General features: G+C 37.9%; 1 protein-coding gene across 5 annotated transcripts in view; it reads right to left on the reverse strand.

The window, feature by feature from the left end:
* diaph2 (diaphanous-related formin 2) overlaps positions 1 to 15,981 on the reverse strand; it is a 405,324-nt gene extending 389,343 nt beyond the window's left edge. For 3 of the 5 annotated variants that reach the window (XM_087851703.1, XM_087851702.1, XM_087851696.1), the window contains exons 1-3: positions 15,807 to 15,981; positions 14,812 to 15,171; positions 655 to 687 (exon numbers count right to left, since the gene is read on the reverse strand). In XM_087851703.1, the coding sequence (XP_087707829.1) occupies positions 655 to 687; positions 14,812 to 14,895 (117 nt within the window). In that variant the 5' untranslated portion in view covers positions 14,896 to 15,171; positions 15,807 to 15,981. The remainder of the gene's footprint in view (positions 1 to 654; positions 688 to 14,811; positions 15,172 to 15,806) is intronic. The other 2 variants (XM_087851707.1, XM_087851712.1) reach the window with 1 other exon arrangement.
* Between the last annotated feature and the right edge of the window lie 1,652 nt (positions 15,982 to 17,633).

The raw sequence follows: 17,633 nt of genomic DNA on the forward strand, positions 1-17,633 counted from the left end.
GTATTATCAAAGGGAGAGAACATGCTGGATGAATGAACAGATATAAATGAAATTAAAAGACAGACATATAATGATGACATGCACGATGTCGCAAATGTCAGTTTACTGAAGTATTACCGGATGGATCAAACATACTGAAAGCTGATTATTGCAGCAGTAGCACGTAATAATAATATGTTGGCTGTACATCCCAAAACTCATGTAATACTACATGCGTCGGGCTATTTGTTAACTAAGGATATTAAAAAGGCCCCAGGTAAAACCATCTAATCAGAAGTGCTACTAATAATTGCACACTAAATGATCTATGACCTGCTTACAAAAGCAGAGATGCCGAGGGCTAAGTTATGTTCGTAATGAAAAATTTAGGCAAACAGACCTTGTTGGTGCAGAGTGCATTACAATAAAACATGTCTTTCACAGCTTTAGAGAGCGCTGCTGCGGACAGACTTATCATTATTTGCTAATGTGCAGAAACCCACTGCATCATTTTACCACATGATGTAACTCATATACAATTAAAATTTAAACAATTTGCTTCTGGCACATTTGATCCATCCACATACTTCAGTTAAAAGTCCCATGCAGCTATAAGAAAACGTGAGAGGATGTAAAACAAAACTAATCACACCAAAATTAAACCAAGCACCTTACCATATCATCAGCCAATGTTTTTATGTGTATGTTCTGTTGGAGGGAGGGCACAGTGTGAAAAACAATCCAACAGAAAACGACAACACTGGCAAGTGCACGTCCCGTCTCAAGTGTTTCCACATGTACAGCATCCCCTGGATACCGCAGCGTTTTCTTCTCTCTTTGGTATCACAGAGTAGAAAATGCTGTTGCATTTCCCTCTGAGATACCAAATTACATTTTTAATAATGCTTGCATACATTAGAGAATACATAAAACACATGTGCAAATTGTCTTGGTACCACAGAGGGCAATAGCTCATTCCTGTCTTGAGCAAATCCCAAATTCTGTACATGTGCATATGCAGGATATGGTAACACTTGATGATCAATAGGGTGAAAGTAAAAACGTTTGTGTTCAAGAGTGAACACGACAAATACAAGCACACAAAATGAGGTCCATCAGAAAGCACCCATAAGCAAACACATCTACAAAACCCAGAAAAACCCAATAACATGCACGTTAGCACTGCTAGGTTAAAGTTTGTGTATTCCCAAAATAATACATTTTCCCAGGGAATGTTGTTACAGCATGACACAATTAAACACCAAAAGCTTCTTTTATTCCTGTAATTTGTGTTCTGAAGAGCATCCTTTGCAGTGACAGTGGCCCAAAAACAATTCAACCACTTCTCCTAATCCAGATATTTATCTCCATCTCAGACACACTAAGAATGGCTACTGCCAAAGGCTTGTGGCTCGGCAAGGGACAGCCATTTGAAACACACCTCAAATGGGAATCAGTAGCAGCGCTGCCATATGCTGTGGCGCTCGGCTGTAAAGTACTAATGAGTGGGGAGATGTGGGGTAGCGATGGCCATAAAGCCTGCCTCCAGCCGCGGATTTCTCCACTATTCTAATCAGGAAACTACTGATGCTGCGGCGAGCAAACAGATTGGCGCTAACCTGCACCTCCCTCTGTGTATCTTCATCGGCTGTCGCTCTGGGCAACACCGAGCAGACACTCGAACTGCCATATCCATCACTAGTTTTGTCGGCTACAACTGATCAACAGTTGGGAGATAAAGCTATTGACTAGAAAGAACAAAGCGTCAGTCTCGATGTGCAGCGTTACCCAAGCTGTTAAAATAACACAGGCGGCGTTACATACAGAGGGTTCTTGTCCAGGTATCTGTTTCGGTATTGTGAAAGCCTTTATTGCTTTTAAAAAGGCAGCATGACACTTCCCAACATGTGTAACGCTAATAATTTAACCCGAGCAACAACTTTTCTCATTTGTAACTCAGTACGTATGTATCATTAAGCCCAGCATTCTCTAGCAGCCTAAAACTGTGTGAAACAATAGCTAATTTTCAAATGGAGTACTTAAACATTTTCTAATCAATTTAACAACAATCAAACCACTGTTTGGTTAATTGCCTTGACTTGAGGGCCTTTCCTTGCCCATTATCTTGGCAACATCGCAACATTGCAATTTAACATCTAACAATTAAGCTTGCATGTCCTCTGGGCTTCTCCCGCTTATTAAAGTAAACTTTTTCATCATAATAAATGTTTATTACCAAACACATATTTCTCTAAATAACCTAATCAAATTAGCTCTGGGTCCCTCCTTAATCAAATATGATTATGAGTCCATGCAGATCCTTAAAAATGAAAACACAAAGCAATATCCCACAACTTGAGAACCAATTTGGGGACACAAAACCATACAAGTATGCATATTTCCTACAATAAATGTTAAAATTAATATTACAAACTACAATTAATGTTAGTGTTACATTAATTCGTGTAAAGATATCAAATATCACCAGGTGGAAGAGGAAATATGTTTCTTTTCCAGGCTGGACAAAAGACTAGTTTTGTTTCAAAGTGACTATAATTGCATATCTTTTAAATAGCAACGCTTGTTATTCTCAACCAATTAAACAAGACCATCTGCGTGATGTCATTTTAACTCACTCACTGGAACTATCACTATAAAATCAGTAGCCACGATGCCACTGTAAAATGGGTTTAGAAGGAAATTAGCTTTTACTTTAATTAGTTCTAATAATAAAAAAGAATTACTGTGAGATAGCCATTGTTGGCAGTAAGGCCTGTAACACAAAGTGCTTCTGACAGTTCTTGGCAAATTCATTAAACTACCTCGTGTCCCTGTTTAATCAGACGCTCGGTTCATCTACATTCTAGCAGATTTTAGCAACGATTCCTGATTTTCAGAAAGCAAAATTTAAATTTGGGGGAAATAAAATCAAAGCTGATGAAAGAGACTTTAAGAAAACTGTGAGAATTGTATAATTAACCTTGAATGCTGCAAGTAGCATCAGTAGCACAGCAAAAAAAACCAAACCTTGTGTTTTATTAGGCGCTCATTTGTTTAACTTCTGTTGCTTATTCAGAAAATTAAAATGAACAAAGTCATTGTCAACAGAAAAATATTTTTTTGGTCAAAAAGAAAATATTTTATCTCTTTATTAATATAGAGTTGTTGTTTTTTTACAATATAAAGCACATTGAGGCAACTGTTGTGGTTTCACATTATGTAAATAAAATTAAATTTACATGAGTTATCAGCTTGCTCCTATACTGGAGTATTGACAAGCAAGAAAAATTGCATTACTTAAAATACAAACTTATCTTAATTTTGTGTCCAAGTAAGAAACGAATTATTGTGAACGCATCATCATCAAAACACAGCAGCTTAGCAGCCTCAGTCAGTGATGACCTCAATTCAGTAAAGCATTCAGAAACCTGTACGTCAACATAGCACACCCGTCTGCAGATCATACACAGATCGCCACGGTTACATGTCTGTGGTCATTGTCGAACCACAGTTAAAAACACGAGGAGAATATTGACCTGTTCTAAATGTCAGTATAAAGGCCGTTCAAATTTGGTCTGCTGCTCCTCAACATTTCAAAAGAGTACACGAGAGCTCCCACTCGACAACCATTCATCTAGAGATACTGTGTGGATTATGCTAAAAAGCTGCTTTCCTCCGAATAAAACAAAGCACCGCAAAACTGTCACACTACATCAGAGGGTAACGCTTGCTCGTCGTTGTTATATCAAACAACAAAATTACATAATTTGTCTTTGTGTAATCTGATAAGATCTGCTGCACTACCAATGTACTGATCAATTTGAAAGGAGTGGCATCAGACACAGAATACGGTCCGTGTAACTGAATTAGACCAAGTCAAAACAAATTAATTCATCTAAATAAATCCTGTTACAATGGCTTCTCAATCTCTGCTTTTGTAAACACAGAGGTAATGCAAGACACTGCCTAAGCTACTGCAAAAGATTTCTCAGTGCGCACGTATTCTGCTTGTATCTATCAAGGTTTTCCATATGTTTGCACAGGGAGGATAATGTTTTCAAGCAAAGCACGGAGGTGGAGAAAAGAGGCAAAAAAGACACACCGAGACACAATTTAAACCTGTGACTTATATTTCAATTAGAACACATTTACTATCATGCTGAATGTAGCTGTCACATAGAAATACAAGTCCCCTCATCGTGCTTTTCCACTTACAATATTCCAATAATTCTTTCTGAATCGTTAAATGACAATAAACATCTGCTCTATAGCCTTGAGTGTGATTATTATTTAAACGACATATTTTCTATCTTACCGGTTCCGACACTTCCCTGAGAGATTTTTGAAATCTCTGAACATCTTTGGAGATTAATATCTACAGCAGGTCTATTAACATCAGTCAGTTTTACACAGCTGAGGAGCTTATTGAGAGATGTATTGAAGGAATTCAGAGAATTGCTACTTTGATAAAAACTAGCAATTTGAAGATGTCACTAAGGGAAACTGAATTTGAAATAGTCTAATTTTTACAGACTAACAATATCATAACTAACAAAAAGATTAATAAAAAATAGCTTGACAAGACAAATAAAAAAGATTTCACTGCCACAAAGCATGTCTATCTGAGCAAATTTACAAGTGGCTCAGTGTGAGAAGTGAATCAGTGTTTTATTTTCAGTCAGACTGAGAGAGCCGCATATGAAGTGGTACATCGTCACAGCAGAAATACCTATATTAAAACACTTGTCAAATCTGTGCCCTACATGCTTCTAAAGCATGTAGGGCACATAGTGTCATTACTGTAGGCACTGCCACAAGCATACACACACGGAAAGACAAAAACACACACAACGAAAGACAGCCTTTTATACATAACAGAAAAATATATTAAAGGCATAGAGCAGAATGACACATTTGTCATCTCAATAGAGTGAAGTAACGATTCAATCGAGCTCAAAAAATAAGGTTGCTCTCCTAAAAAAGAACTGACATAAACACGTCTCCCTCAGTGTTTCATATTGATGTAGGTTACTTTGCTTTATTTTATTTAGGTTTGAAAAAAACGCAGTTAATTTAAAAATGCAGCACGTTTCTGTGAGAGACTCTAAAAGTGTGTGAGTTTGTGGTAGCCTTATTAGTCTCATGGAAGTGCTGGTACTGCTTAGTTTCCCAAAACAGATACTGAAAAGAGGAAGCACACAAAAGCTACTGCAGCTAAGATTTGAATGGCTCCACAATGGATGGTCTGACCATGTGACTGGGGACTAGCACAGTACTGCCCTCGGGTTATCTCCATCTCTTTTGAAAGCAAATTCTTACTGTATCCTTGAAGGTGGCAAGATATGTGGTCATTATAAAAGCTGAGGTTTGTAAGAAAAGAAGGAGATATTTTCACACTCTTCATAACATCACATAAAGTGTCATTTGTATTTTAAAGTCTGCTGAAATTAACCTGACCTGGCAAACATTTTTTTCCAACTGCGAGAGGAATTTTACAGCAGACGCTTTCCTCTGAAATTCGGCTTAAAACATGCCGTGTTCACACCTGCTATAGCAGTTGTTTTCCCTAATTGCTGACAAGTGCAAAAACATGTGAACCATGACCTTGTTTTTATCTGCAGGCTGTTGACTAAGTGGTGTGTAATGAAACTGTACGTAACACCAGAGCCAGGCAGCAAAATGTTTAAAATAATAGTCCAGGTGCACCCAATAATATGCTTTTATAAATGTCACAGTGACTATATCGGTAACATTCAATTCTACCACTGTATTTTAAATGTTGACTCATTCATGACACACCCATGTTAAGCCTTTCTCACTTGACATTAGGGCTGCCACAAACAATTACTTTGATAGTCGACTAGTCACCGATTATTTTTGTGATTAGTCGACTAATCAGATCATCATCCATTGGACGTAAAACGTACAGATTATTGCACCAGCAGCATCTGCTCTTATATAACTATCATTAGCTTACAGCTTTAAGTGTTTAAGGTATGTGCTAACTAAAAATAAAGACAAGATGATAGTTTATTAAATTTTAATGAAATGTGCAGATTGTTTTGGTGGAGTTTAATAAACTCAGCTGTCTGCTCCTTGCTATCTAAAATATAACAGGACAATCTCAGCCAAACCGATTTACTCAGGAACAAATAAAATACTAAAAAAAAAAAGCCAAACAATAACATTTTAAAGTTATCCAAGTGACTTCTATATCATGTTTAACCTGAGTAGCGAATGACGGCGGTGGGTTTGTAAACGATTTGCCGGGAGTCCGGTGTTCTCACAGCTCTAGTTAGCCTAGCCCCCGGCTAGCTATCGAGCTAGTGGGTAACAGACGTCTCCGAAAACGTCAGAGCGCTTTTGAAAATATGTGGCGTCTTGATAAACTGAGCAGATATTTGAGGTTTACACAGCTACATTCTCGCCTGAAAACATGTTAAACGTTTATTTTGTGACCCAGAAAGAATAATAAGAGTAATATTAAAACTAACTAGCTGCCGCCATTGTTGGAAACTGAGCTGGGCCGTGCCATGAATTCTGGGACACAGCTTCTTCTTCTTCGGGGTTTAACAGCAGCTGGCATCCTTGTACATGCAGTGCTGCCATCTTCTGTTTCAGACCGTTATTACACTCTTAAACCCTACTACTTATTCCTGCGTCTTTTGGGATCTTACAAAGCTTCAAACGACGCGTCGACTATTAAATCAGTCATCGACGATTTTGATAGTCGACGTAATCGTGACTGGTCAACTAATCGTGGCAGCCCTACTTGACTAGCACTGACCTCCCTTCACTGACCATCCTTTATCACATGAGGTTCATTTAAACAATTAAATTAAATTAAAATACACTTTTTCATCTGGCTGCAGCCTCTCCACATTGTGTTTTCTACATTATTAACTGGATGTTGGTCCAACAACATGCAAAATGTAAAGAAACTTCTTTCATTAGGCCTACATCAAGCTCAGTGGAAGCTCTGTCAGAACATGCAATCTACTCATGAATCATCCTAACTGTCGAATAAGCAAATCCCAAGTATGATTCATGCATACATGGACATGACATATATGCATGTCATACATGGTTTTTATTAAATAACTGAGGCAGCCAAAAAACAAATTTCCTATTTTCATGTCTCAGATCTCATCCACTGATACACGTGAATAAGGCTCATAACAGAGGGGGACTTTAAAGGAGTGAATGTGTTTCTTCCACTGTGTGACTAAAGCATTCATCACCACTTCCTCTCTCAAACTTCCTGAATGTCATTAAAAGACTCACATGTGGTCTGTTTCCTGCTGTTGCTCACATGCTCCCCCCCCCCCCCCCAAACACAATGCCAGTCATGTTAATATAATAACAGAGTATGTAAATAATATAAACAAGAAAGTTAGTATGACAAAAGTCTTGTTAAGACTGGCAAAATAAAATACAGTGCATACCTACAGTATTGTGCAAAAGTCTTGAGCCACCCCTCATTTCTTTGTTTCCGAGCAGCTAGACAGTCTTCTAATTTCTTTAAGTAGAGCAATAGTTCTCCAAAGTCTAAATTTTGCTTTGGCTACTTTTTGCACTGATTCTCAGCCCAGTCATTATATCAGATCAATTTCATTGCAGTGTTTATTTGTTTCTTTGGGCCATTTAACACTGAGCTTTGAGTCAGCCTATTGCTAAAATGTATCATTTGTTTGCATTTCTTTGGCTGAATCCTTAAAATGCTTGAAGAAACTGGACAATTGGAGGAAAAAATGGCTGACCTAAAGAACAGTAGCTGGACATTTTTCTTAAGAAATGGATAAATATCCAGCCGAGATTGACTTTTTGCCATAGGCTCAAAAGAAATAGTCTCAGTGGATGGCTGACTGTCGAGGAGCAATTCTTAAAAAATGAAAGTTGAGAGAAAAGCTGAGATAAGATAGATTACATAAGCAATCGACTGTGGCAACAGCTCTTATGAAGTGATGAAATTTAAACTCTGTGGTTCAAACTGTCATCAGTGTGTACAGAGAAAAGCAGGAAGGAGCTACAACAGTGAGTGTCTATCTGTAAAACACGGTGGAGGCTCAGTCATGATTTGAGGCTGGATTTCAGCCAGTGTTCTTGTTAAGACTGATGCAATTATGAATGCAGGAAAGTACCATCGGATTTTGTTCCTCTGTCCAATACCACATGGAAAGCATCTGATTGGAAATGCCTACATTTCTCAGCATGACGATGATCTCAAACACAAACCGAAAAACTATCAGTCATGGATTGACATCCTCAGAGCTTGGATCTCTGGATTATTTAAGCAGCGTGGAAACATCTTGACATAGAACAAAAAAAATCATAGACTCCTTAAAGAAATAGTCTAAGATTTCTTTAAGGAGAGTTAAGCTGTTTGCATGAATAAGCTTTGTTATAGTGTATATATTGACTTTCAAGATCATCAGAATTGTACAAACTCTGGTGCATTTTTGTAATCTTTTCAATAAGTTGCTAAGGGTGGGGGAAAAATCGATACTGTGTAGCATCGTGATATTTTGTTTGCTAATAATGTATGGATACAGGGACAGCAGAAATCGATATTTTGTTACAAAAAAAGTTTTTGTGCTCTGACTTCAGAGCATGTTGATCCTTTTTCTGAGCAAGAATCCTGACATTCCTTCACTGTCCAAATGTGTTTCACTTGTTTTATGGCAGCAATAAACATGACAGTTTACTTATTTTAATTTAAGACATGTTTTATTTTAATTAAGTTCAAAACTTTTTTATTTAATGTAAAATTGTATTTTACATTTCTTACGCATCGTATTTAGATGCATTTTTGTAATCTTTTCAATAAGTTGCTGCACCCATTTCTCATTTTCATTGCAAAATATAAAGAAATATTTTAATATATTTTACCACAGCACTGTAAATGGCTCAAGTGTGAGACAAGCTGACAGCTTGTGTTAACCACATGCCAACATGACCTAAAATGATTTCCGAGGCTTCCCTAAAGCTCACGTATCAAAATGTGAGATGCATCAAGTGACACAAAAAAACAAAACAAAAAAGTAATTCAAAGTATGCTTCATGATGTGATACTATCAGCAGCGTTAGAACTATGAGCTTTACCCATTACTAAAGTATGCGCTTGTTTCCCGTCTCCAGTTTCTATACACAGCACAGGCTATCTGTTGTCTGTATTACAGGCGACTAAAACACACGTGGGATCCTGCAGCAGAACGATCTCGACATCAGAGGTCTGAAATTGAAGAGGTTAATGATTAAAATAGAATAAAATAAACTCCATTTAACTAAATGAAGCACATAAGAAACCACTAGATGATGATGCTGACGGTTTCTGGGGCCAGTAAAGTTACCTAGCTTCAACTTAGCCTAATGCAATAATAATCAATTTCCCACTTAGCTGTCCACATAGCTATTCAATATATATTATTATACACCAGACAGTTTGATATGTCACAACATAAAAATCACAGATATAAAAAAAATACAATTGATTACTAGTACACTAACTAAAACTGCCAGCCTGTTTTCATGACAGTAATGCTTCTGAGACCAAATCTATGATACAGTATGTGTCACGCTGCTATCCTTGCTATCAGGAGTAGAATATGGCTTGCACTCCACTTGCAGCTAACAGCAAACTGGTTAACACGAGCACAGAACCAGCTTCAGTGTGACCCTCCCTGCTACACATTTACAATAGTGGTATCAAGTTTTTGTTTTTTTGTGGGTTTTTGTTGCTGCTTTTTTAATAAACCTCTTTCACTGCCCAGTGCCTTGTGTCTGTGCCATGACATCCGGCCTCTCTGTTCCATATTTCCTGCAAATACTCCACACTTTCATTTGTCACCTTATTCACAATAACCAGGCCAATCCTTACTTATGTGATCATTATTATCTCATTTCTCACAATAGTAGAATTTTGTTTTTTTTTTCAGCATGAATGTGACATTATCGTTTTGAACACTTGTTTTTTCTTTAAATACGCCTTTCCACATTGTTGACACATGACACATAATCTGCATGCTTTGCTTCAATGTGCAACCACGATGTGTTATAAATCCTGGTGGTGCAAAAAAATTAAATGGATGCATCTGAAATAGGAATTGGTCTCACTAAATCTGACAGAGTTTTGCAGTATAATCTGAAGCCACTAAAATTACTTATATCTGCACACTTTTAGACAGTTACGGAAACTGTTTTCCACAAATGCCCTTTATCTTCAAAAACCACCGTTTACCATGCACTAACAGTATGTCTGACATATTTTTAAAACTTGTTTTAACAACACTTAATAGGGACTAATAACATGTAATATTTCCCAAAACATAGTTAATGAGTGTTTCTGATTTCAGTTCAGCTTATGATCCACAAATAATGAAACAATCTGGCAGCTCATGCTGCAACAGCAACCAACTGTCAAAAGAAAAAAGGAAGCAGAGCAAAAGTGCATCTGATAACATGGAATAATAACTCAGAATTAATTCATAGGCTCGAAGCCAACATAAAACAAATAGGATCCTTTTTTTATTTTATTTTTTTTCCTTTAGGGGTGCAACAATACTCGTATCGGTATTGAACCGTTTGATACAGTGCTTTTAGTTTGGTACGCATATGTATGAACAATACAAATTTTTTAATTTATTTTATCAACTTTTCTTCTGACGATGCTGTCTGTGTTGAGCGCTTAATGGATCTGCGTTCGACTATTCCGTCTAGGCTGCACTGTCGAGCGCAGATCCACTGAGCGCAGCGCAAGCTAGCAAGACAGAAGCTAAGCTCGTTGCAACATGGCAAATTGAACCTCCCCCACCCTCATTCAGATCTGGCCTTTGGAACTATTTTGGTCTTCATGTGAAGCATGACCCTGATGGACAAAAGTAAAACAGTATGTTGGATGTGCCACGCAATGCTCAATTACATGGGTGGGAACTAGCGCGTTAGCGCAGTTAGCTCGTTAACGTGTTGACGCGTATAGTATAGCTTTTATTTTGGAAAGAGCCATTTCTCTGTAATAAACTCTCTTTTCCAAAGATGAGGGATTTCTCGATCAGAGAGATTGTACTTTTGAGTTAAAATATATATTTATAATTTTAATAAATGATAAATTAAAAAGGCATGAACATTTTTTGTATCGAAAAAATATCGAACCGTGACACCAAAGTCGCGAACCGAACCGAACCGAACCGTGAATTTTGTGTATCGTTGCACCCCTACTATCCTTGTATCCTTAACATTTCATATCTAAACAAATTGCCGTACAGACATGCATGTTCTTCAAAGCTTAAACCACTTTACTCCCAACCAACCATTTCACCAATTTGCAATCGATGTGTATTATAAATTAATTAGGTTAAGGAGAAGATGCTTATCACAGTACTACAAAGCAAACTATTGACCAGTTTGCTCTGCGGTGCAAACAGGAACAAACGATGTTTGAGATTCTGAATACTATAAACAATTTTCTTGTAGAAAGAAACAAGTACAAAATGTATACATCATTACATTACCTGTCAAGCCTGCAGGCAATAAAGAAGATTGGATCTTATACTGTGTATTTACAAATTGGAAAGTTTGATCATCAGCACTTTGATTGTTGAGCAGAAATTGTAAAAATCGTTGTATCTTACAATAGCCCCACACAAAAACACCTGGAAATGACACATAATGCACCAGAACAAACAAAGAAGCTGGCTGATCCCAGTCACTTATGCAGATTCATTGTAGGCTCTATAAAGACTTCCTACATAACTCTAAATCAGACTTTATTCACAAAGGGCTCACCCCAACCACACTGAAAGCACTTCTTAGTGCAACCTCCAAGGGATTTGTGTCTCCTCGAAACATCAAACTGGGTCTTCTGCTTGTTTGGCGAACGTGTAAACCACTACACCACAGAGCCACCAGAGCTAAAGCATCTGATAAATATACTGAGTACTTCAGCATAGTCTTGCCACATTGTTGGTCTAACTTTGATAAAGTATAGTGAAAAATATTGATATTCAATACTTATCTTATCTTAGCTTATTGCTGAGTTTTCACACAGTGTAGAGTAAAGAAAGGCATGCATGTGCCTAAGTCTACTACAATATACATATATATAACTGAGAACTAGTTCCCAGTTATTGGTTCCCACATTCCTAATCCTAATATATAACGTCTCAGTGTTATTATTATATTTATGCAATGTGATGCTTCCTTCCTCTGTGTTGCTACACTATGAGATCATCTTTTATCTGGAATTCAAAAGGAGTAACAGTTCTCTCCCTCTCGGTCAAACCAGCTCCTCTGAATTCCTTTTATTAAAGAGCTCGTTCCATCTGGCTGTTCTCCTGGATGTCATACTTTTGCAAAACTTCAAGACAAGGACATTATAACAAAGAGAAGCTAGGAACTATTGAAAATTTGAGTTATGACCCAAAAGACTGCAGTGCTGTTGTAATGTCCTTGGCTATGCTGAGTATCTACACCCTGGGCCCATAGCCCAAATGGTGTTGCCGTGATGTAATGCTGCCCAGTGACTTGTTAAACAAACACACAGCTTTCAGTGTTTTTCCTCTAAAGACTGATTTGACTTTGCATTGACCAAACCACGCCAGTTTCTGCGTTTTCTTATCACCAAAGCACATGGGACAGTGCTCTTTAGCAGCGCTAGGTGTGATTATGAAACCAGTACTGATGCTGGTATTACCCCTCCCTCAAGTCTGTTCCACATCCACACAGCCTGCACTACATGCCAAAAATGTCACAACACAACCCTGCATATGTGTAGTAAAATTTAGAGATTTAGTTCCATAGCGCATGCACTTTTGTTGCATTAGCCCTTTAAACAGCTGCATTTGTATAATTTAGCTTATTTACACGACTGTGGACAGCTAAACAGTTGGGATAAACACAAGACGACAAATCAAAACTGAACTCAAGGAAGAATAATCAGCTTCCTCTTTCAAACTTAAAGCTAATGTTAGTATTTTTGCAACAGCCGCATTTAAAGCTGCTTCTGCCTGTTGTGCTCAGAGAGTTGCACAACAGTGACCATGAGACCATTTTTTGAGTAAAACAAAACCAAACACAGGTCTTACATAGACTTCTTGAGTGATTTACTGACTGATGATGTCATTCTGGCACTCTCACAAACATCTTAAAGTTGGGAGGCAGGATAGTCAAGAGTTTAAGGCTGTCGTAACGATTCCTTAAAGGAACACCCATTAGTAGCTCTGGGAGTGCATGTCAATTCGCCCCACTTTGGGATTTCCTGTCAGGCAGTTCTTTTGGCCACTCTTTCCTTTACCTTAACTTTGGTGTAAACAACCAGCAATTGCCTTTGTTTGTTTCAGTTTTAGGACAATTACTAAAAAATGCTAAACATGCAATAATGCTCAAAAACAATGAGCACCACCTAAAGAAATATCAGAGGCATTAACAAAAACATTTCCTTCAATCATTCCAGTTTGCTTGAGTGAAGACAGAAACACTAGTCAATCTAAACTTTTCAGTTCCCTATTTAGGAACTGTGGCTGCAACTAAACTTGTGACCTACCCAGCCAATAAGTCACAAAATAAAGCAACACGAACGGAGCTCATAATGAAGATTTGGGAGGTGACATGAGAAGTTCAACGGCAGCCAAACTTTCCCTTTTTCCACAAATGTGGAAAAACAGACGTGAAAATCAAACGGCAGCCAAGCTCTTTTGTTTCTGGTCATGGAAAATAACTTTAAACCACTGCTTTCTGCAGGCACTGACGTGCACTTCACCTCAGCATTAGTTTAGATTTATCATTTAACATCGCACTGTGGACGGTAAATAAAAGATTGTAGCTTCAGTTTACCAAATAAGGGAATTACAGATTTTGGATCCTGCAAGAGATGCTGTTTACACAACTCCTCAGAAAAGTGTATTAGTTTCTCCCAGGAACTTTTAAGAACAGCATGACTAAAAAACCAAAAGTGATTGTTTAAGCATTTCCACATAAGCCAAAACAAAACTTCCACCAAATCTTGCGATGTCATTTCAGGGAAGATATGGCGTGCAGGTCGGGCCTAACGACACCACGGCTTTAATGATGTAGATTCGGGTTTGCTACTTTTCTAAATAAGCACAATCCTTCCTCTGGATAAACTACTGCACAAAGTCCATCCAATGTAATGACGATAAATTAATGTTAAATGGGTTTTCAGTTGTTATCTCACAGACACTGCCCAAAGGCTGCCTAAGGACAAGTTTTATCAACATCACACACTCATGCTGTTCATAAATCGCCCCCACAAACATCATGTACATCATGCTGTACACTGAGTCATACAGTAAATTAACTTGTGCTTTGTGTGCATATTAATATAAGACCCCCAACTGTCACAACAAGAATGCTCTTCAAAAACCTATCAGGAGATGTATTGACAGGAATAATCACATGATGCACTGAGTGCCTCGAAAATTGAAGCACTCAGCGAAACAGTACCTCTTTGCTCAACTCTGGCTGCTATTAGCCCCTACATTAAACCATAACAACAACACATGAATTACTGTTTGTGTCTCGTCCTGCACTAAACAGGGAAGTTCTGCATGGAGAATATGCTTTGTCCTGCTCCTTGGTTTCATGATGAGCTTTAAAAGTAAAAGGAAGACCGTCCTTAGCATTTATTATAAATCTTTTTTCTTTTTTGACACAGACCTAACATGAAACTTTCTGCAGCTGCAAAGCAGTGCAACTTTCTGGGTCTTACTAAAGTTGAGTGTGACATAATAGGCTGCTTCTGGGATTACAGGATGCGTCAGTTGACTTACACCCTAGTTCCACGCACATTACACACGAGTGAGCTATTATAATACCTACCAGCTTTTTGTTTTTACCCTCATCCTCGCTGGATTTCTTTTTAGAGGGCTTATTTGGATCCTCCCCACCGCTGGCTTGATCCATTGCAGCTTTAAGTTAATTTCCCTTCCAGAAACGCCTAATGCGACGTCCTCAAACGCTGACAAACTCCACCAGTGGGCTATTTCAACACACTTTTTACTAGAAGCTCTCCAACTTATGTGTTTTCAAAATTCATTCCGTTTAAAAGGCTGAAGAACAATTTCAAGTTTCAAATAGCATCCAAAAGAGTCGAGGAGTTTGCTTGAAGAAGAGGTGTGGTAGGGTGGATACACGTTGTCCTCGGCGTAGCAGTGTGTCAGCTCACACGCGGGGAAAAAGCTAGAAAGTAACACAAGAGTGTGTAAACAACAACTGATTAGTCCAACATATTCACCCAGGTTTTAAGTTTCAACAAATGCTTTGTCTCCACGCGTGTTTCCATAAGCTGCAGTGTTTAATATGCAGAATGCATTCAGTAAAGACATCTAACCGTGAACGGTAAAACAGATGTAAACAGAGCCATCTGAGTTAGCTATAAATAGCCATCAATTCTTTTTATATTTTTCTTCTACAGTAGCATTTAATAGACCTCCTGTTTATGGGAACAGGCGGCTAAATTGTTACAGAAAGCAAAGTTACAACCGTGTAACTTAGCAATAGAGGAGTAATAGAGAGACTAAAACGTTTCAGGGTGTTTTTAACGTGCCTCGTCAAAGCCACTATTTAACTGTCATTAATCAGAACATATATACAATTGCTGTACTATAGGGAAATCACCGTTGTTCTCTTGCTTAGAATACTTTACACTGCTGTACAAGCGAGCAACGGGCGACCACTGCCCGGCAGGCACTGTTTATTTCAGCGGACACAGTAGCACACCCGCACGTATGAAACCATATCAAATTCAAACGTGAAGATTAAATAAAAGAAAAAGAAAACTAAAAAAAAAAATAAAAATCCCATCCAGGGCTTACCTTTACAACCAAACGTGAATACCAGGCCCACGGAAATCCCGCCCACCCGTTTTTGACTGGACTTTGAAAGACTGAATGACGTAGAATTCGAGCTACTATTGGGCAGACGTCTTGGCAGTCACGAGGTCGGCGTGGCGTCGGTTGTGACGGGGAGGACGCACGGATTTCACACAACGTGGATGGGGTTCAGGCAGTTGTAAGAATAGATCTGTAACGGAGGCACCGTATGAGCGGCTGACCGCGGATAGGAAGCAGGGCGGGAATCTGCGTCTGGAAAACACACCCAGTGTGTATACGTGTGCGCGTGTGTGTTTATTAATATTAGCACACACACGCGCAACTTTTTGTGTCTGCAGAAACAGCTGGTGCCATTGTTACCCAGCTATACAATGGAGTGCATCATATAGGCCTGGCTGTTTGCGACTGCATAAAGACAAAAGGTAGATGCAGATGTAGGTTTGAGGAGAAGATATAAAATAAGTAATTAATCCGGTGTAATATCTTTAATTGGTGGGCCAGATCCCAATTCTGAATTTTATGTTCATATAAAATTTATATTCACATTTTCCCCATGCAGACTATTAAATCTCTTTTACACAGGGACTGCAATTCTCTAAAAACTGCAACTAACAATTATTACATTTTTCAGTGGAGTGTCTACTATATTTAAAAAAGAAAAAAAAGAAGAAGATATGGACTCTTAAATAAAACAACGGCTCCATATAAGGGAAAATAAGTTGTCAGCAGCAGATACTAGAAATTCTTAAAGGGAACTGTGAAATTTTTATGCCTACTGTAATAATACATCATTTAAAGGTCGATCATAGCAAAATATTATAAATTATAAACATAAAATAATTTAGCGCAGACTTTTTTTTAATATAAGTATTTATTAAATGAATGCCCTGGGTTTACCCAGAATATATGTTTTGCACCATTAGAACAGGTATGTTATTCCAATACCTACTGTTATATAATTATATTATGGCTTAAAGTTGCCATTTTATTATATGTGATACTATATTAAAAAGTACCTTTGCATCTGAGCTTGGGGACACCCAAGCTTGGGGCACCAGACTGAATGATGGGCAACAGCATGGCTAACATTTCAAACAGACTTTACTGAAGACACTGAAAGAGCTTGTCAGCCAAGTGATAAACAATCAAAACATACAATTTTGCCCTTTTCTTCAGAAGACAGGGGCAGGATGAATTGTTGCTATATATAGGGTACATGTCAAGTTGTCTGATTACCCCACAGACAAAGACTGGAAAAACAATCATTAATTATTCTGTCTTCATATCAATACTGAGCGCATTTCAGCTATATATTTAATGTGTCTTTTATTTCATCTGATTGCAAAGAAGTGCAAATCTACCATTCAATGTTATGGTTACAGTAAACCACTAATTGTGATCTAAACGACAAAAGAACTTTGTATTCCAAAACTAAAAAAAAATAATAATAATATTTTTGGAGCTTCCTTTTACCTACTTAAATTATGTGTTGCTAATGAAACCGCATCAACAGCTAGCTGCTATAGTCAATCATACACACACATGCACACACACTCACAGACGCTTGCAGTATTTCCTATTAGCATAAATCTGACTTCTGTAATCAAGAAAAACAACATTCAAAATAAAAACATGGAGTTGATCTAACCACAGCGTGACCAAAACGTATCATTACTGGTAATTTCGGTCTATAAATAAATCTTCTTTGTCATGCTGTCATGGTCACATGCCATTCTGTGGCGCATGACAACCATAAGCTGTCATCTCTAAATGAGACTTGATTTCTCTGCGGCCGATCTTCCTGTTAGG

Source organism: Neolamprologus brichardi, chromosome 2 (assembly GCF_056152115.1).
Source record: "Neolamprologus brichardi isolate AB-2024 chromosome 2, ASM5615211v1, whole genome shotgun sequence".
Lineage (NCBI taxonomy): Eukaryota > Metazoa > Chordata > Actinopteri > Cichliformes > Cichlidae > Neolamprologus > Neolamprologus brichardi.